Below are 21,349 nucleotides of genomic sequence, written 5' to 3'. Positions count from 1 at the left end.
ATATTTGTATAAAAAAAACTTATAATATTTTTTTTTTGCTTGAATTGATTTTCAAGTTCTCTCCGATCCTAGATATTAAGACCTCCTACATCGGGATATTGAGGCATCTCGTTTCAATTTATTATTCTATTTTACTTGACATATATAAAAATGCCACTGCCGCTAATTTTTTTTTTTTTTTATTTTATTTTAATCTGTTTCGTGATCGTTTATTTAACTTAATAGACAAGTAAATCAGCTGTGTCTGACACACGCCGTCGATATTTTAGTATAAAGCATGCCGGTTTCCTACGATGTTTCCCTGCTGTACCTACGACCGAGTGTACTGAGCACCAATAGATTTCTTTCTAAGTGCGTGCGTTGGCCATGCGTGCACCATGATTCGGACGCCCATCCTCAGGCTTGAGAAGTATACGCTCAAGCCAAAAGGTCAACACGGCTTCACATAAATATCCTCATTTCATTATTCCAATATAGACTATACAATAATAATTAATGTTAATAAAACACATTAATTGTATATAGAAAAAACTACCTGTTATTTCGAGAATGAGGTCGATAGAAAGTCTTCATAATTTTCAACTTATAGTTTAAAATTATATTAACAATCATTTTAAGCCAGCTAAGTTAAACTTCTTAATGAATTAACACTAATTAATTAACACATTACTGGTATAAGAATTTATTTAGTTTTTTTTAAAAGATTGCGCCTTGCTTTAAATACTATTTAGTTTGCAATTAGTAAAAACATATGAAATATACAGTTTCCATAAACATTAGTCTGGAATGTGTGATGTTTCACACGAAATGATGCCATGGCTCATACACTGGGATGTTACTGAATCCAATCCCGACCGTAGAGAGAGAAAGAAAGTTACATTTGAGGACGATTCCAGATTTATAATATAAATAATAACGACATTTTATCACTAATGCATATTGAATGTTATTTGATTGCATTGTATATTATGTAAATCGAGTAGGAAAGAACGCTGGTTGACGCCATAAACTCCATAAAGAGAAGTCTAGTTTCCTTTTTCATATATGACTTGCGCCCAACGACCTTGTTATTGGCTTCTAATGATGATTATAAATTATACGTGATTTAATGTGATACTTCAAGTTTACTAAGAACAAAAAATATTGTGTATACTTTCTTTCGAAAGCAGTTAGTGTCAATTAGCCAACATAGTATATAATATTTTAATAAAGATATAGTTATTTACAAGCAGTATTACAACTATTTTATTTTGCATAAAAACGGGCACCTGAGGAAATTTAGGTTCAAAGGTCGATTTCAGTTTATTAAGGGCCTGATTCACAATGTGTGGAAAAAGTACCATATAGCTATGCAACACATAAATTATTCGAAAGATAAAAGTTCCGAATAAGATACTTCGCGTTTCATGACGTATAGCACTATCTGACAGTCGTGAAACGCAAAAATACTATTTAACCTACCAATAAGTAATAAATAGCTTATTTGGAACTTATCCGGACATTGTGAAACAGGCCCTAAATGTAATTGACTGACGTGGTCTGTATACGTATAATCGACAATCGTGTAAATTAATACGCATAAAACTCTAGCGATTTATTAATTTTTTTTTTTTATAAATTCTATAAAACTGATGTAATATCCCACACACAAACAAACAATAAGACGTGGAGGGTGTGCCCACTGCCCATGTTTTTGCCAAAGAGATTTTTTGATCTTATAATAATTTAGGGTAAGATCTGAGTCTTGGACGAAGTAGGATTTATGTAAATTAAAAATGTATTGTATAAGTTAAATTCTATTATAATGCTGTTCAGCCGCAACTAGTCCCCAGTGGCATAACGGCAGACGATGTTTTTAATATATTTCTTTTCTAAGACACCTTAAAACCTAATGAAATAATAATATATAACATAGAAATGGTAATGTCAATCACAGTATGCTGCTAAGAGTGTACATTGTTGTAATCATAAGCTGCTGAAAGCATTTGTAATATTTGTGATTCTAACATTAAATCATCATTCGAATGTAAACGTAGATGAGACTAAAAAAAACGCCTTAAATTATAAACCTAGGTTTAAAAAAATAAGTTCTATAGATTAAATATATATTAGCGTCGTAAATGATGAATAAATGATGAAAAAAATTATGAATGAATAATACTTACATGGCGGGCACATACACATAAATATTGTATAATCAACGCTTAAGGAAGTAACTACAGAACTTTAAGAACCGAAAAATCTTGATATTTTAATTCTAAGAATATCTTAAAAGTTTTAATTTAAAATTTTATTTATTTGAATAATTAAGAAGTTATTATTAAATTTAGTAAAATTTTTTACGGTTAACAAATAAAAACTTATTTCTAAGATTTTCTAAAGCCGAATACGGTGTATAAATAGCATGACGGATGCGAGCTAATAGAATTTTGTAGGTCGACTTTATGCTTAACCTAACATCTAAATGCAACCACAAAGTAATAAAGTTCTGCTATTAATAGTATGACCCAAATTGTATTGAATTTTCTGGAAAAGGAATATTAATATCTTCCTGGGTGCAGGGCGCTACATATACGAATCCTATATATATCAATCTTATTATCCATTTGCCATTTTCTATACAATAAAAAAGTAGCATATATTCGGGAACTGTAATAAGAATTACATCATGTTTTTATAATTATTATATTTAATGCCTCCAAATTCTTTTATTTGCCGATCATCTTCGCTGCTATTCTCTAATCCGTCCATTTTTCAATTATACGTTTATTTAGTTTTTCTGCAATTAATTGAAGCAATGCACTTTGTTCCCATAGCCGCAAAACAACTGGCGTATATGTGCTGTGTAAATAGGTAAAATTATTGCTTTATTACATACTTGCCAGGCTTGCCAAATACTGCATTACAAAATCAATAGGTCGTATGCAATTGATTTTCATGCAACACACGTCTACAGTTTTTGCCTTAACAAGTTCTTTGCAGAATGCTAATAAAATTGCATTCATTACAAGGGCATAAGTCCTATGTTTTACATGCGTATAACTTATAATAATTGCAATAAGTACTAATTAATCATATACCCAGTTTTATTATCTTAGTAACCATGATTGATGTATAATTAATTACATATATGTAATATTACCTATTGGCATTATAATGTAGCTTCATACTAGAATGTTAGAAGTCGTTTTATATCTACTATAAGTATGTAATTTAAGATATTCGTTAGTCGTATGTGATTTACGTCACGTGAACATTTTCAAGTTTTTGTGTCTAACAATAACATCGCAATTAATATAATTGTTCAATGGTCGAACAATTACGGAAATATATGTGGATAATTATTTCTTACAATTGTATGCGAGTGTAGGCTTTTGAAAATGCTTCCTTAATCTTGTTTCCAGAGTGTGGGTGAACATATTACAGCTCTAATAAAAGTTAAAAACAAACTGTCAAAGTCTTGATTGCTATATACGATACAAAAATTCGACGCTTGCAAAGAATTGTCCTTCATTGCTTTAATTTTTGAGGTCTTCGTGACTTAGTGGCATTTGGTTCTATCTCCGGTCTTGAATTCGTTACCGAAACTGTTATTGTTTATTGGAATGCTAAGTAAAGTCGATGTACTGTCTTAAGAATTAATGAAACATGGTAAACATAAACATTAGTTTTAAAGCAATGTGTATATTTCTTGTTTACTTAAAATTCTTTAAGATTGTATTGGACTGTCAAAAACATTTATGAAATTTACCCCTGTCAATGAGCGATGGTTTATGCATCAGTTGTGCGCTTTAAACATTATCATTGAGATTAGAAGCCCAAAAGAAAACTATTATTAAGAATTCCATACTATATTCTTATTTCCTGCAATATGCGTTTAACTAGTCGGTTGCATCACATTCATTGACCTAACTTGTATGCCGTGACTTGATGCGGGTATTTCGTAGACTAAGTTAATTTGCGTAAAAGTTAGCTAGCGTTGTAATTGAGTATGCATGATTTGTTATCTGAGAAAATACTTACGCAACAGGGGAAATTACGGTGAAAGGTTGCGAGTATTGCTTATTAAAACCGATTATCATATAAATTGTAACAAGTAATAATAACTGAAACGTCTCTTTGCACTAGAATTTCTGTTAAGAATGAAAAGTTTACCGAGATTTACACTATATTTAATCACTAGCTTACACATACACTTTGAAATCTGTATAAGAGTATAAATAGTTATTACTTTAACCAAATTAAGATCTTGGACAGCCTCTGTCCTGCCTGGGCGACAAAGAACCTTATGACAAATGAAGTTTTATCTCAGATTTCCTAAACGTTTAAATATAACGTACGAATAGCTTCTTTCTAATCTATCGTTAGTTAGATATATTGTGTTATTATTCAATTAACATATTAAATTTAATTTTAAACATATATAACGTTCCCAACAACGGAATTATTAAAATGTCGCCATCCAAAAAGAGCCTATCATAATCTTAGGTTTTTAATATTACATTTACGTATACAGCGTTTGAACCAAAATTTTGCTTGATTATTATTATATATAATATAATGATAGTAATCTATCTAATATTATAAATTCCTCAACAAAAAGCTCACTTAACATATTTACCTTCAAACTGCAATATCAGTTACTCACTCTAGGTGCTAATTTGTTAAACAATTACATATAAACATTACCTACGCATCGTAAAACAATGGAACTTAAATGTTATTAATTTGGAAGCGTCCTCGCCATTATGTAATACCAAATGCCTACAATGTATTAACATAAATTCCTGCTACGATCAAGGCCGTTCCAACGAGAACGTTAGAATAAAATAAAGTTATTTAACATTAGTGTTTCTGGTTCTATGTATGACCTTGCTAAGCTTTAACTGATTTTAAACCGAATTTTAAAACCCCATACAGTTTTTTAAAATTATTTTACATATGTCCCTTAAAATCTATTCCTATTACCAAGGAGGAATAATATGGCAGGCAACCGTGACCCTTATGTATAGAACAGTTTTATACTTAAACTGTAAAACATTCTAGATATTAAGGAAAACCGCAATATATTTCTTGCAGTAGTGATAGTTTTTGAGTGTATCAAACAGACAGATATACGGCTGTGGTACACAAACTTACCCTTTTTATAATATTAATACAGATTCAATTGTGTTAACATAATATGTTGATAATATATATGTTAACACAATGCCTGTAACTGTTTTAATAATTACTAGTACATAGATAGTAAATACTAGCTGATCCACCAAATGCCAATTGCCTTACATGGCAAAACAACAGTACAGAGGTGTGAAAATTAGGAAATACATATATGTATTTTTGTATGTTGTATCATAATAAAATATACAAAAATATTTTTTTGCGTAGACAGCCCTTATTACTTATGGGTTTGAAATATAGATAGTAACTAAGATTCTAAGACTTACAGAATGTGTATAATTTTTTTATAATCGCTTAGGCCGTTTCGGAGGAGTATGGGAACAAAGATAAAGATAAGGCCAGGCCGTATTCATATAAAAACTGCTTAAATTTTAAGATTTGATACATTATAATAGACACAAAGACGACAATGGTTCTCGTTAATAAATCGTTTTCCTCATAGTATAAAATGTTTTAGGCGAAATCCGAAGAGCAGTTGGCATTCGAGAAGCAATGGCTGCAGGGAGGTCATTTGTGGCTGGGTCATCGCGGAGGCTTTACTGCCGTGGTGCGGGAAGGAGATGCCGAAGCTGGCAGAATCAAAGTGAAGGTCATACAGACTGGAGAGATTATCACAGTCGATGAGGACGATTTGGAAAAAGTAAGTTTCTATTCTTAAACTCACGATTTCGCGTATGGCAAGTCAATGAATGAACGATTGTACGAACTGAAATATTAGTAGTAGTACTTCCTAAAATTAATGTTGTCAACCCAACACACTTTTCAGCCGTATTGATTAATCTTTGGTACTCGGGTCCCGAATGCTTTTCTAGATTACAGTATGGTACAATACTGGTAATACGATAATTAATTATTAGCCTCTGAATCAATTTTCTACGCAAGTTTTAATTGATTCTATTTTTTTTAGGCGAACCCACCTCAACTGGAACGTGCTGAAGATATAGCGACGCTGCGATGTCTGAACGAGTGCGGTGCTTTGAATCTCTTACGTTCCCGCTACTCGGCCGGATTGTATCACGCTCGTGCGGGTCATGCTATGCTCGTGCTAGGCCCACCCAAGCGCACCACACCAGTTTATACTGAAAAGGTAAACTAAGATAAATTAAAAAAAAAATGTGAGCCGTCACGGGACGCCTGGCAGATGTGAAACATCGACATTATTTTGGAAAAGTAATAAGCAGAAAAGAACAGATTGTGATAGGAACTTAATAATGATAAAATAAAATATTACGATTTTTTTGCCAGATAACGATGACTATTTATTGAATAAAAAATTATTTTCATTAAATATTTTTAATGTGAAATTTACTACTGCATATAGACTGTATATAGGTATATAATATGTAACTACTTTTGCATGCATTTGTCGCGCTCCTAAACAAGACTGCTATGGTTACAATTAATACAAACCACAGCGGTTTTATAATGTAACATATATTGTGATATATTATTATATTATTTTGTAATAATAATACCATCAAATAGCGCGGCGACGCGTCGCCACGGCATGCGTCGCCACGGCAGAAATCGGTTTTACGTGCGGCTATAGATGTTTCACATCAAAAAAATACACTATCTGTGCATTTCTTCATCTGTTTCGTCTTCATTTGTTTCCTAGTAAAAGGATTCCTAACGATGTTTCCATCACCATCTTAGCGAGTGTTCAAATAAATTTATGCCAGTTTACAATATCTATAAATAATAAATCAAATTAATATGAATGGAATTCCGATGATCTTGAATCTGGTTTTAAGTAATATAATCGTTTAGAAGCTTTGCAAAGAAATATAAGTATTGGCATTAACATTATCTTTCTAATTTAATTTTGATTTATAATTAAAGTCTGTTTTACTAATTTTACTGAACTACTGACTTCTAAACACAGACAGGCTAATAAACCCACTAACATGTTCCAGGTGGCTGCAATGTTCCGCGGATGTCGTATGGATGATATGCCGCCTCATGTCTTCTCTGCTGCTCAATCGGCCCACAAATGTATGCTTGCGTCTAGGAGAGATCGGGCTATTGTCTTCTTGGGAAGGTAATTCTTAAAGTGATTTATGTGTCTTATCAAACAAGCGTTATTCTTCAAGGAATCACAATGTGACAATTTTAATCTTAAAGGGACAAATAACGCCGTCTCACTGGCAGAATAAACCAACTTATAATCGTTCCACTAATTTTCCACCATATTCTGCCCAGTCAAAGTATTAAATTTAAAATGCATTGGTTAAGTTTTTTTTAATTTACAAAGTTCATGTACAGTGCCTTCTACCGCTTTGGAAATATGTATAGAAGAAGATGGTAGATTGTATGTTTTGATTAAATATCGTAATTATGTATTATTAGATCAAGCCATTAGTGTTGGTTTTATTAAACGTTTAAATAAATGTGGTACTTAATTAGGAGTATTCAATAATTTCTTAGTTATACTTGTGAGAAAAAAACTTACATATTTAGAAATATATATATGTATACATTTATATACTTACTATGGAAATGAAAGGCCTTTTGAAGTTATACTTCTTTTTACGAAACGCACGCACACGGTCACAAAAAACCGACACTCAGAAGTTAACTATAGTCAATTAGTCAACATTTTAGTTTTTTTCTATTGTTAGTGTCGTTTTTTCTACAAACGTAGAATCAGGGGAAAAATAAAATTATTATTGTTGATATATGATTACTTAATTACTAAACAATACTTTTCAGATCTGGTTCGGGCAAGACAACAGCGATGAGACATTGTGTGTGGTACTTAGCGAGTGTGTACGCAGCACAAGGATCCAAACTCACCCCAGAAAGACTTGGAGCTGCCTTGGATGTTCTTCATATTTTTGGATCCAGTCGGTGAGTAGCAATAATACATTTGAAAAAGTATTCCAACTCCATCTCATGTAAATTAACATTTACGCGTTCTGCAGACTTTTGTACTATACTGAGCTATGTGATCTAGCCGCAAGTCCGACATACTGTTTTTTTTTAATGTGTATATAATATTATAAATGATAAAATAAATAATTTTTAATTTTCTTGAAATAACGTAAATTTTCGAAGTGTTGAAAGTCACAATGAACAATAGATACCGGAAGAAGAGACTCCTATTAAATTTTAAATAGACTTACATATTTTAAGATATCAAAATGGCCGACATTCTTCGATCGCGTTTTTAGAGTAAGTTTTCATTCTTTTCGACTTCCGGTTACGCCTTAACCTAAAGGAACCTCTAATGGAAAAAAAAGATCGATAACAATTAATATAATAATAATTAAGTAAATTATTTAAAATGAAATTTCATAAGAACAATATTAAATTAAATTAAGTATATAATTTTATCAAATGATTGACAAAGTCGACATAAGCCTAGTACTTAGATATCTACGTACTTCTTAATTTTACAGAACGAACTCCAACACATATGCGTCACGGTTTGTATCGCTGACGTCTTTGGACTTTGACGGAGGTGGTGCACTTGTGTCCGCTTCAGTACAGACTCTTCTGCCTGACTTCAGACCAGAACAGGCCCATCTCAGAGCTTTGCATATGTAAGTTGTATTGAATTCGGGAAATCGGGAAATGAAAATTTTGTCAGTGGTTTCGCAATCTTAGAATAAAATAAAATAAATTAATTGTAATAAATATACATCTATCTCAAATATAGTATGGTGACACTAAAACCTCACTAAATTCAAAAATAATTTAAGCGTAAAAAATTGCCAGTAATATGCGAACGAACACGAATAACGACACTTTTAGGAACAGACAACTTTGTATGAAACATAAATTTTGTGGTTTTTTATCTAATACTAAATTCTGATTCCAGATTATTCCATGGATGCGACGGACGTCTTCGTCGGGAGCTTTTATTAGACCAGGCACCAATAAATGCTCCAAATCCTTATATAAGTTCTAGTGAAAAGGCAGATGCTCCAACCGAATTCATAGCTTTGAAGGAGGCTTTTCAATTCTTAGGCGTCACAGAACAAGAACAAATGGCTGTGTGGAAGATGTTGGCTGCTATCTGCCATTTGGGATGGGCCGGCGTTGTCAAAGGTTTACAAATATCACAGTTTCTCGTTTTATTTATTAATAACTGCTCCCGCCATTTGGGTTTTGCTTTAATATGATTCTTACTTAGCCTACCTTTGTTGTAGCTTGATACAAATTTGTGGAACATTTTGATATGTCACCTAATAGAGATTGTTTTTTCAGAACAAAAACTGTTGTTTTTCTCTTTGTGCAATTTTCTCTCATAAAAATGTTCCTCATAGTTCCTGAAAAAAATAAAAAAAAGTTATCGAATTGGTATGTCTTCGAGTTTTGCGTTTAGCAACATATTTTGTGATATTTTTTTATTTATATAGATTATTATGCCGCAATGCCAAAGCGAAGTTCAACTTTGTAGTTAAATAATTTGATTTTGATGATTTCTGAGCGTGCCTCTATTTATACACAACTTTTTTGTATTAATTGTATATAGACGACTATTTAAATGCATCATATACAATTATATATATACATTTATAAAAACTTATCTTGCCGGATATAATAGTTATAAGTAACTTAAAAGTAATTTATTAAATATGAAAATGAAAAAAAATTAGCAAATAAATAAATAAAAACGGTAGAAATTATAAATCAAATGTATGTAAATTATAATTTAACCAATAATTTTCTTTTAAATTTTGTAAAACTTAAAATGATATCGAGTTATTCAAAACCAGGCAGTACGGGTCTAAAGTACCAGTTCGCAAGTACTGGATGTGCTACGCGAGCTAGTCGCCTCTTGGGCGTGGGAGTAGAGGAATTGTCTCGGGCTGTGTTCGCTCCTCCCGCGCCACCTTCCCCTCAACCTGCGCATGCGCTGCGGTAAGTCGATATATTTTATACGAGGATTTTCTACGTACAGTAGAACTCCAATTATCCGAATTAATGGGGACCGGGACCCATTCGGATAATCAAATATTCGGATAATCGGATTTTAAAAAAAAGTTGCCATTGGAGAGAATAAAAGCTACGTTCATTATTAATTATTCTGATTTTTTGTAAATTTATGCGCTTTCAATTATTTATGTTATGTCGCGATTGGTTTCCTTAGTTTTTTCATTATGCATAAACTGTAAATAATTAAAACAACGAATTATAAAAATCCCATACTTGACGCTGGCTAATGCAAAAACAGTGTTAGAGCCAAAGGGAAAAAAAAAGCTACGTTTTGATATTGCACTATTTTTTTTATTGAATTACTTAAATGAAAGAAACATGAAATTTTCACATGTTTTAAATATAAATAAAATGTACTTATGTACAAGTTTAGAAATAAAAATCATTGTTTTTTAAACATCTCCGTCAATGTAAGCTGTTTTGCGGTCTTTTTTTGTGATTCGGATAATCGGCGATTCGGATAGTCGGAGTTCGGATAATTGGAGTTCTACTGTACTAAAAGTGACTTAGAAAATCCATTCATGAACAGCTGTAATTTGAACGGTGAAGACCGCTAATTGTTTGTGAATCACGTATTTAAATAAAAAATTAAGTAACAGGAATTACATTTAATTCCATTGTTTTCTTTCGTAATTTCAAAATAATGGCCATTCATTAAGGTCCATACATTTCTCTTCCATTTCTTTTATCATTAAAAAATCATAGCTTACTGGTTACGGGGTCTATGTTAGAATATCTAAAAGTATGGCTATGAATAAATTATATAAAGTACTTTTAATCATTTGTGAAAAAATAATCACCATTTTATTTATAGGTTTTTATTTTTGGCTGTCATTATTTTTTTTTATTTTCAGAACTCCATCGCCCTCCAACGAACGAGATTTACCAGGTTCTGATTCATTAGAAGCTTTCGTCACCGGACTCTATAACGAAACATTCAACATTGTCGCGGCTTTGATAAACAGGCGAGTACATGTGAAAAGATTTTTTTTTTGTAGAACCTTGGTCATTTTTAGACTATCACCTCGACGTACGTCGTTCCACAGTTGAGCGCTATTTTAGGCAGTTTTAGCCACGCATCACTTTGTGAAACCAGCTGCTCATTGAAGTATTTCTGACACAATTTCACTTAGAATCCCTCAGGAGAAGTGCGTTTATTTATTTATTTGGAAACAAAACAGATACATCTTTGCAATAATAAATAAATAAATAAAAACAAAGTTAATAATAAAACAAAATAAACACATTGCATGTATCCAAAATGGGTTTCACTAACAAAAATCTAATATTCTAATTTATAAAAAGGCCGGCAATGGACTTGCGAGGCCTGCGGCATTGATTGTGCCTCCTGCCCGTTTGTCCCCTGTTCTATAAAAAAGCCATTATAGAATGTTTTTATTCAATAGACAGATAATTTAATTCTAGGCAAATTGTCTAATAAAATCTAAAAGTAAATAGTCAATGAAACACGAAATATATGTATAATAGTAATTTTTAGAACATTTTAGAATTTTAAATGTTGCCAACAAGAATTATAATATATCTCATAACCGCCAGGCGACACCACTAACTGCACGTTTTATATAAAATGTTTGGTTATCTTGGCTGGTTTTTTTTGTAATAATATGCTGCGAGATATCTCGTCCATATATAGTATCATCGTCCATCTTATGCATTCTTATTTAAATTTTCAGAAGTATATCAACATCGTGTCGTACGTCAGCGTCCATACTATTAGTGGACACACCTGGTGCTGATAATCCTCTTTGCGCTGGACAACAGAGCGGAGCACCACTGTCCAAACTACTATCTAACTATTTACAGGTTACTATTAATACTACTACTATCAATTTCTTTTTGCAATGAGTTAACAAAAACAATGAATAATTAATATAAATTAAATTATAAAACTAAGCTTATACAGACACCTCGTAATTGGAGGAAAATTGTTGCTGAGGTGGCATAAGTTATAAGGCCGCCCGTGGCCTTATAACTTATGCCACCTGTTTTTTATATATACGTATGTCTTTGTATATTATGTTAACGAAGCGTAAATAAATTTTAAATAAAAAGGTTATCAAAAATCTTAGGTACTAATTGAAAAATTATTTTAGTGTTGGATGATACATTCATTAAAATTTAAAAAATTGAAAACCATAAACAAGTAATGGTTTTATGAGGTAATCTAAATCTAAGTATTTTTACAATAAAAAAGGATTATAAATTGATAAATGTATTTGACTTTATTCTTTTTTTTGCAGGAACGTCTTCAAGCTGTGTTTCATGAAGCCATGCTTGTGGCGCCTCGAGAACGATATGCCCAGGAAGGCATCACACTTGATGACGGAACTGAAGAGGGTATTTTTCCTTATATGATAATTTTGAGTTATATTTCAGGATTTTAAATATATAGGGCTGTGTCATATATTATTCAATATATAAAACTACTTAGGCGTGTATATGATTTACGTGCCCAACTCTTCGTTTAGTTACACAACGTCTTGTAACTCCGGCACTTTGTTTGTATCTAGAAATGTTGGCGTATGACTGTACTTTATGCTATAAAATAAGATACTATGTAAGTGTTAAATTAATTATGTAATCAAACAGTCGAGTAGCAGCGACCACACCATGCCGCACTTAAATCTGTTGGTTTCAGCGCATGGTTATTTGCATGTACCCTCATGTATTTTTTTATCACATGTATTGAATAAATAAAAAAAAAAAAAACTAAGCGACAATGTAATTCTACGACATTTAAAGAAATAACACACTTTTTAATCAACATAATATATGGTCAAATAGCATTATAAAAATTCAGCGAAAACTGTCGGCCCTGTCCATTCACAATTATTTATTAATTAAATGATTTGATTTAGATTGGCTCTCAGAAACCGTCAGTCCAGCTCCAATGGTGGACTTACTTGATAAATCACCACAAAACAGTATCGTGCGCAGCTCGCAAGCAGATTTGCGGGATTGCGATCGCCGTGGTCTACTGTGGTAAGTTTTCTGTCGTCAATTGAATTTAAAAAAAATGCAAATTCTTACACAAATCTGTTAGTAAAGAGTAAAAAAGTCGGTAAACATTTTTTGTTTCTAGCAATTTAAAAAGAAAAAATAAAATTAATTGACGATTCTTTTAACTAGCCAGATGTTGATTCAGTCTATTTATGACCATTTTATAAATTATTTTATAGTATAAATATTCAATTTATTTCAAAGGCTTTTGGACGAAGAGTCGATGTACCCCAATTCGTCAGATGATACATTTCTAGAGCGTGTGATGACGCACTATGGGCCCCCGAATCATACGCAATATCTTATCAAAAAGGCACCGCTTGTTCGACAATTCAGCTTACAACATTTGCAGGTATTGTTGTTTTACTACATACCAAAACACAGTTAAATTAACTTAGTCAGCGTCGGAATGTGCAAAACAGTGAGCAAAACATAAAAATTAAATTAATATTTTCTTCAGGGAACGAATCCTGTATTATATGACGTTACTGGTTGGGTAAAGGCAAGCCGCGAGAATCCTGTCACTAAGAAGGCGCATGCGTTGTTACAAGAAAGCCAAAAGTAAGTTAATACCAATTTTACTTCGCAAATAATAGCGAAGATAATTAAAAACGTATTAGAATTTTATTGTATTGCATGAAAACGTCTACAGATTAAAAAAGAAAACTTTTAAATAAAGATAAAAAAAATCATTTGGCGTATAGTTGCGCGTTTTTTTACTTGGCGTATAATTTTTTTTGTCTCTATAATTTTATAGCATCTGGAATGTTTATTTTCTTGTTTATTATTTTATTGGTATTTATTGGTACATCTGCAAAAATACAAAATAAGTCTTGATCATTTTAAGGTAAATTTTCATGTTTACTCTTTGCAGATTCTACTTTTTTAGTCGGCCTATTTTTTACTTTAATTGTAATTGTCCTAACATATTCTTTAGTGAGGAGATAGTTCGCGTATGGACGTGGTCACGTGGTGCCTGCGGTACAAGTACGTGGTCCGCGGCCGTCGGCGACGCGTCTACGTTACGTCGGGCGTCCTCCATTCGACGAACGCTTACGACTGGTAAGAAGAGTGCCATTAAAATTTGAAGTAAAATCCCGTATCATAATGCCATTTCTTTATGTATTTATTATGTTCTTTCAAGCGGTTAAGCTGATCAGTTTAAATAAAAAAACAATTTGTTTAAATTACTTATATTTTTTATGATAAATAAATATAATGTCACGTACGTGTTTATTCGATATCGTTTCATTGGTTAAGTTTATTATAAAAATCATAGTCCTTAATATTAAGATAGATTTATATTAAATAATAGTAGTATGTTTCTCCACAAATTTCTTGGAAATTAACGGTTATGTCGTGATGAGGCTGATGATTATTATTTGATTATTATATAGGTTAAGAAACTGGGTATGCGCACATATTTCTAGAGGGGGAGATATGTTTAAGATCCTATATATACCTATGGAAATAATATTACAAGGTATTTGTCGGTTAAATTTTTCTAAATTATATTATATGGTTTACAACAGGTGCAGCGGGTATGAAGCGTAGATCGTACGCTTTGCAGACCAAATTCGTAGCGGACGGCATAGTGGATACGCTACGACGATGCGGAGCGGGCGGCGTACAATTTGTATGCTGTCTCCTTACGAACCAGCCCCGAGAGGCTGCCGATGACGTTAATGTACCTCTACTTAGGTCGCAGGTAAGTTCCGTATTCGTGAATCAGAACTAATAAAACCTAGAACTTTCTTTATCGAAATCAACACGTGGAACTAGGAACCGAAACAATACGATTTAAGGTCGCTCAAAAAATCTAAAAGACTGCCCACTTGCGATTCACGAATCGTGAATGTTTAACATCAGACAAGGCTTTTGCTTGACCCTGATGCTGATGATTATTTATCAATAATGGTATTCAACAGTTACGCAGATATGCAATAAAGTAATTATCTCATATAATAAAACCATATATTTTTCTAATACTGGTGGCTTTTCTATTTCGAAACTTCAATACTAAAACTGAACAACACGATCGGCCTAAGCGATGCAATGGGCGCTTATGCCAGTTTTTTTACAAGATGTAATAAACAATATCATCACATTTCATAGGCTTTACACTAGAAATGAAAAAAAGCATTTTTGTTTTTGCACATGTTTTAAATCGTTAAAAAAATCGATATCAAATGCATTAACATTTTCTGTAAGCTAACTTTGTGTTTCAGTTCCGCGGCTTCCAGCTACTTGAAGCTGCTAGGTTGTATAAACAAGGATTCCCCGAGCATATGCCACTCACAGAATTTGCTAGAAGGTAAGCAGTTAGTTACTACTAGTCATTATTTTGGCAAACAAAGTTTTTGAACTAAAAGCGCAGTTGTGTCTTTGATTTAACTTTATTAGTTAATTTTTGTCATTGTTAAACAAAAGTCAAACGAAGCGTGACTTAGTGTATGTTTTATGAAATTAATATTAACTTAAAAGCATATTTATATACTTAAAAGCATATTAAGCATATTATTAGATCACATTTACTTATGGCGTTTCGATTAATTTACGGCAATCGTTGTCAGTCAGTCGTGTTATCCAAACTTATTTCGCGTTTTTATCAGTTAAATAAATCATATTGTAATGTGTTCTTGCGCAATAAAAACAATATAACGAACAAGTTAAAAACTTAATATTTAAATTATTACGGTTGTCAATGTATTCTTAGTGACACGTAAAAATTTAATAATCTAATGCAGATAAAAGCATGATTATGATTTAGTAGGTTTCTTTTATCTTTTCATAATATAGTTAATTATTCTTGTGTATAGATACCGTCTGCTAGCGACTACTGAGGGAGAGAACACGGAGGCAACCAACCTCTCTGAAAGACAGATCGTAGATGACATGCTCCTAACCCTCGATTTGGATGTTACCAGTTACCGGCTCGGTCTTACTCAGGTAAGTCAATTTCAGGTTCATTTTTAGACAAGCTACACCTTCAAAGTAACACAAAGTCTTTCTTTTCTGGTCAAATATAGACTTATAGAAGAAAGTCTATAAAATAAATAATCTTCAAGTCGACAGTGCTTCAAATGGCCAGTTTTAATTCGGTATTCAGCAAATTTCTTAAAGAGTTCCGCCGTGCCTGCCGTATGTCGCAGCTAACTAGCTTAATTAGCCATTCAATCAACAGCCTAGATTTTTAACTAAACAATTATGTACCAACTAGGCAAATTACTTGGATCGATGACGTTTTATTACTTGCCTCGCTTGTTAATTTAAATTTAGTTCCACTTTCTTATTGCCTGCCACTCTTCTTAAGAACTCTTGAAACTGTCAATATGACGTCGGCAAAAAAACTTTCAAAATCATGTTCTCTATCAATTTTTCGTAATAAAATGAATTCAAAGTTTGAATAATAGACAATATTTCGTTTTTTTTTTCTATCGAGCGAAGTTATTTAAATCTTGTGTCGATCTTTCAAAATGGATATATAAACTACTCAACTCCATCATATATTTTTTCCATTAGCCCTTCTTTAATAAACTATGACAAAGTTGGTAAGAATCAATTTACTTTTTTGGAGTTTGGTGACCTAAACCTTAAACTGTTTAATTAAAAAGCTAGGCCGTTAGTTGAACGGCTATTGAGCTCTAGGAAAATTCCTACAATTAGTTTTAAGTTATCATTGAAGACTGTGTTATATGTAAGTATATACGTACTAATAAATAGTCTACCCGAGCAGATAATGGATAGCCTAACACTAAGCAATATAAACTCTAAATTAAAAAACTACTTTTATAGGCATCTATTAACAAGACTGATATGGTTACATTAATATAAACCATAAACGGTTTTGTAATGTAACATTTTGTGATACATATATTATTTTGTAAAATAAAGAAATAAAAAAACGTAATTAATTAAGTGGTCGAAAACTTGGTAATTGATTAAAATTAAACACATTCTTAATTTCTACGAGATTTTAGTAGTTTTCGGATAATTTTTTCGGAAATACGGTATCAAAACAACGTTAATCCCTTTTTACAGTTTACAGTGATTTGAGATATGTATTTTTAAATGATTACTGGTCATTAATAAAACTAATTCTAATTAATTAAAACCATTAGTTACTTTCAATTACATGTTATTAAAAATATGTTACTTCTGTATTTAGTTGATTCATATGTTTGCTCAATTATAATTCCTTTGAATAACGAATGTTACTGGAGATTATCTTATAGATAAATTATGGTTACTATTTATTTTTACTCATTAAGTGGTCGTTTACAGCAAAACCTTCTGATGTACATCGCGTGCTTTTACAAACTTAAATAAATTAATATCACATATATTAATGGGACTTCATAGAAAAACGTAATAAATAATTGACGAAGTTAAATCGATTTTCTTGAAGCGAGTCGTCGTTTTGTAGTGCTCTATCCATCTCTACCGCTTTGATTAAACCATATGCTTGCCACCCTACTCGATATATCGCTAGGAATAACTTCCAAGACTCATTCCGAAAGATACTGATTCATACTAAACCTTGACTAGAACGTGCCTAATTCGTTTCCTATTTTATTTTCACGCATCACTTATACATGGAAGTCTGATCTGTATCTTTCAGCCTTCATTCAAAGAGCTTAACACTAACAACACAACCTTATTGCAGCTTTTTTTTGTACCTAAAAACTTTTAATCTAAATGCATTAGTAAAGTTATTTAAATATTTGCTAAATAAGGCCTCTGGTATCCGAATAATTCAGTTGCTTCTCTCCAAATCATAATATACGTATATCGCACGGCTTTTCTACGGCAATGATAAAATATTATAATATGTTAGTTTTACTATAGAAGAACTTTGAAATTGTTGGCTTGCTCACACCAACGGCTTGGCATCATCGTCATTGACACGTCCTTGTCAATGACGACCAGCTACCATGTCCAGCTAGCTTGTTTTCGACGGTTAAACATATACATTGACTTTCTTATAAGGTGTTATTATCGTCTTTTTGTTTTAACAAGACGGTTGCAAAATTGTCGACAATCGTGCGGAAACAGAGCATATCATGTAATTACAGTTGTTTGGAACGACATTAAAAAGCAATTTATCTATTAGAATTAAATTTCTGGAGGTCTATTCTCTCGGATAATGGTATATAATAAAGTTTTCTAGGGAAAATTACCATGATTATATGTGTAACTCTCACGTTTGAACTGCATTGTCAATGTCTGAACTGGCTTTGTTTATTAAAGTTGATGACAGACACTTTTTTACTTTGATTATAGAATAGGACCGAATTGACACTAAACGAAGAAGGAATTTCATAATGAAGATTTGAAAATAATGGTAATTTGTGTATGCCGCGAAGTATCAAAGACATCTTTGCATCATCAATAAGTTTGAACTACCCCCTTATTATTTCTGTAAGTAACCCGAATGAATCTCATCTAATTTGGCTGCGATAAGTTACTTTTAAGGTTAAATAAGATTTAAATAGAAGCCAAGCCTCGCGTACGACTGTGACGAAAGAAGCGTCCAAACGGTATTTACTAGGTGCGTACTAGGTATTACCTGGAACTCGAGACTGGCATAGGAGCACAAGCACAGATTGCAGCTGGATGAATTCAGTGACAGCATTATTCAATATGTCACTCAAAAGTAAAGCCCACAGATTGGGAAAGAGAGATGGAAACTCCTAACCATAAAAAAAAAAACACTGTGTACAGAATATCTATACTATCTTATGTAAATTATACATACCAATTTGTACAATCGATATGTGATCTATTTTATAGACCAACTATATAAATTTTCGTAAGTAATTTTATTATATATTATTTATTTTATTTATTTATTGACACTTCGTTGCTAGAAAGAAACACAAATAACATAATATATATAAATTACAAGGGATTCAACGGGCGGCCTTATCGCTAACAAGCGATCTCTTCCAGGTAACCCTAGTAAGAAAAGATAACAATAAATAAAAAAATGATGAGTGCAAGAAGTGCATAACCAGAAGTTATATAAAAAACAAAATATATTTATATTAATCTATAGAACCTTAATCTAGAGAAAAAAAAACACAATATTAATAGATAACTAACTAAAACTAAAAAGCTAATCTTACAGATTCAAGAATAGCAAATAGTGAATTACATTTACAAAACGAACAAGAGATACAAGAATTACACAGGTCACGATTGATCAGGATATGATAAGGTTAGGAAATATTTATAAAGAAGAGTTTTAAAAGACGATAGGGAGGAAGCCAATCGTATAGACTCAGGCAGCTTATTCCACAGCCTAATGGCGGAAATCCTAAATGAATTGCCTATGAAGGAAGAGCTGTGGGATGGAATTTCCAATAGATATCTTTTGGAAGAGCGTAGCGTTAGTAGTAGTTAGAAGGACCTAAGAATTTGAAATAATTTTTGAGATAAGAAGGGGTTTTGGGATTAAAAAGAATTGAATACACCCAAACTACCAAACTCAATAAAATATTTTATTGAGTAATTAATATGTTTTAATATTTGAAATTTCTCACGGTGTTTTTATGCACATAAAACAATTACACAGGAAGTACGTAAACAAAGTTAGGTGAAAGTAGTTTTATGTAACCGCATTATCTAAAATACAGTTGTAAGCGCGGAATTTGACTTTAGCATACTTTGTCTTATTACTAAGAAATACACTTAGCAGTACTCAGGGCAAGATCAAGTCGACACTTAATGAAACTCTGACTTCCGTTTTTAAATATGCAATACCTTTTTGGTGGGAGTCACAGCGCACATCGTATACGTGATCTTTTATAGTAGTCTGTACCTGTTTCGTCTTTTAGGAATACTTTTACGGATACTTAAGGGACTTTAGTTTATAGTATATATAGTAACATAGATTCAATTGATAAGTAAATCACATATTCAACTATTTTAGGTTATTTTAAACGAATTATTGTAACAATTTGAGACTACAGACCAACTAACTATTATAAAAAAAACAATTTAAATCTTTATCTTTTAGTTATACTTGAACAATCGTAACCTGTCAAGTTACAATTCTAACTCCATACTAATTTACACGTACGTCTGTAAAAGATTGCCAATTTAAATAATAAAAGGTTGTTATTAAAGTGTGAAATAGGATTGATTGAGCACTCCAATTGATCATTACAAGTCCGGTTTGTTCAGGGCATATTAGTATATATTTTCATTCATAGCGGTGGTAACAAGTCATTGGAAAGTTAAAATATGTATGTAAAATTCAAGGTTTTTGACATACGGCTTAAACTTAGCTTAGTGTTGACTTTAAATATAAAATGGGCGTGTCCCTTGAATATTATATCATCATCTTTATAAATATAATGTATCATCTTTATAAAAATAAACATATGTGAGTTACCAATCATATAGATAGTTACTAAGCAATTTAGGTTTCTTTTTGGTTAAATGTAAAAAAACGAAGGACGAACATGGACATGACGCTCAGATTTCCTTGATCTTCGAATATTGATGACTAGGCACATAGGACAAGTACTCTCTTGTTTCTAGCATGTCAATCAAACTTAATTGGGAGCTGTCAAATATCTTGGCCTTTATTAAGTTTGACAAATCAAATCAAATTATAAAAAATCAAAAATAATGACAATACGATTGCGGTTTCAATACGCAGCAGGTGAGTGTTGTTGCTATTGTATCTTAAATTATCGCGTAAAAGTTAAACGTCAAGTTATAAGTTAAATTATTTTTGTGTCCTCTTCATGATCATGATCAAGGTCATGATCACATCTAAGTACCAACTACAATAGATGCAGCTTATTTTAACTTATCTTACTACCAACGGATATCTGAAAGTTATGTAAGTGTGTAATCGTCCGATTCCTAAATATTACAAAAACTGTTTCCAAAAGTGTACTTATAAATAATTACTCATAAATACTAGCCACAGAAAATGTAGCTTAACATAGACTTTCGTTTTATCGTATGTAACACAAGGCGTTTCTGAAAGTCTCTTACGTAAGCTTAGATGCATCCTATTCCTAAATATTACAAAAATCGAACCCAAATAGGTACCCATCTTAGTACTGGCTACAGCATATGTTGTTTAACTTAGATTATTGTTTTATTGTATCTAACGCAATGCGTATCTGAAAGTCTCTTATATAAGTGTGGAATCATCCTATTCTCGTATATTACGAAACGCGAA

The 21,349-nt window shown here is 32.0% G+C and overlaps 1 protein-coding gene across 2 annotated transcripts in view; it reads left to right on the top strand.

Moving 5' to 3' along the window:
• The window catches only part of LOC111004321 (unconventional myosin-XVIIIa), a 136,667-nt gene that overhangs the window by 42,426 nt on the left and 72,892 nt on the right, over positions 1-21,349 (top strand). For both annotated transcript variants that reach the window (XM_022275315.2, XM_022275316.2), the window contains 17 exons: positions 5,639-5,821; positions 6,089-6,268; positions 7,098-7,222; positions 7,894-8,031; positions 8,583-8,726; positions 9,005-9,234; positions 9,906-10,050; positions 10,980-11,090; positions 11,820-11,949; positions 12,387-12,483; positions 13,005-13,128; positions 13,351-13,498; positions 13,607-13,707; positions 14,084-14,208; positions 14,679-14,854; positions 15,375-15,460; positions 15,966-16,095. In XM_022275315.2, coding sequence (XP_022131007.2) covers positions 5,639-5,821; positions 6,089-6,268; positions 7,098-7,222; positions 7,894-8,031; positions 8,583-8,726; positions 9,005-9,234; positions 9,906-10,050; positions 10,980-11,090; positions 11,820-11,949; positions 12,387-12,483; positions 13,005-13,128; positions 13,351-13,498; positions 13,607-13,707; positions 14,084-14,208; positions 14,679-14,854; positions 15,375-15,460; positions 15,966-16,095 — 2,373 coding nt within the window. The remainder of the gene's footprint in view (positions 1-5,638; positions 5,822-6,088; positions 6,269-7,097; positions 7,223-7,893; positions 8,032-8,582; positions 8,727-9,004; positions 9,235-9,905; positions 10,051-10,979; positions 11,091-11,819; positions 11,950-12,386; positions 12,484-13,004; positions 13,129-13,350; positions 13,499-13,606; positions 13,708-14,083; positions 14,209-14,678; positions 14,855-15,374; positions 15,461-15,965; positions 16,096-21,349) is intronic.

This window comes from Pieris rapae, chromosome 14 (assembly GCF_905147795.1).
Source record: "Pieris rapae chromosome 14, ilPieRapa1.1, whole genome shotgun sequence".
Classification (NCBI taxonomy): domain Eukaryota; kingdom Metazoa; phylum Arthropoda; class Insecta; order Lepidoptera; family Pieridae; genus Pieris; species Pieris rapae.
This window is presented reverse-complemented; position numbering and strand designations above follow the sequence as displayed.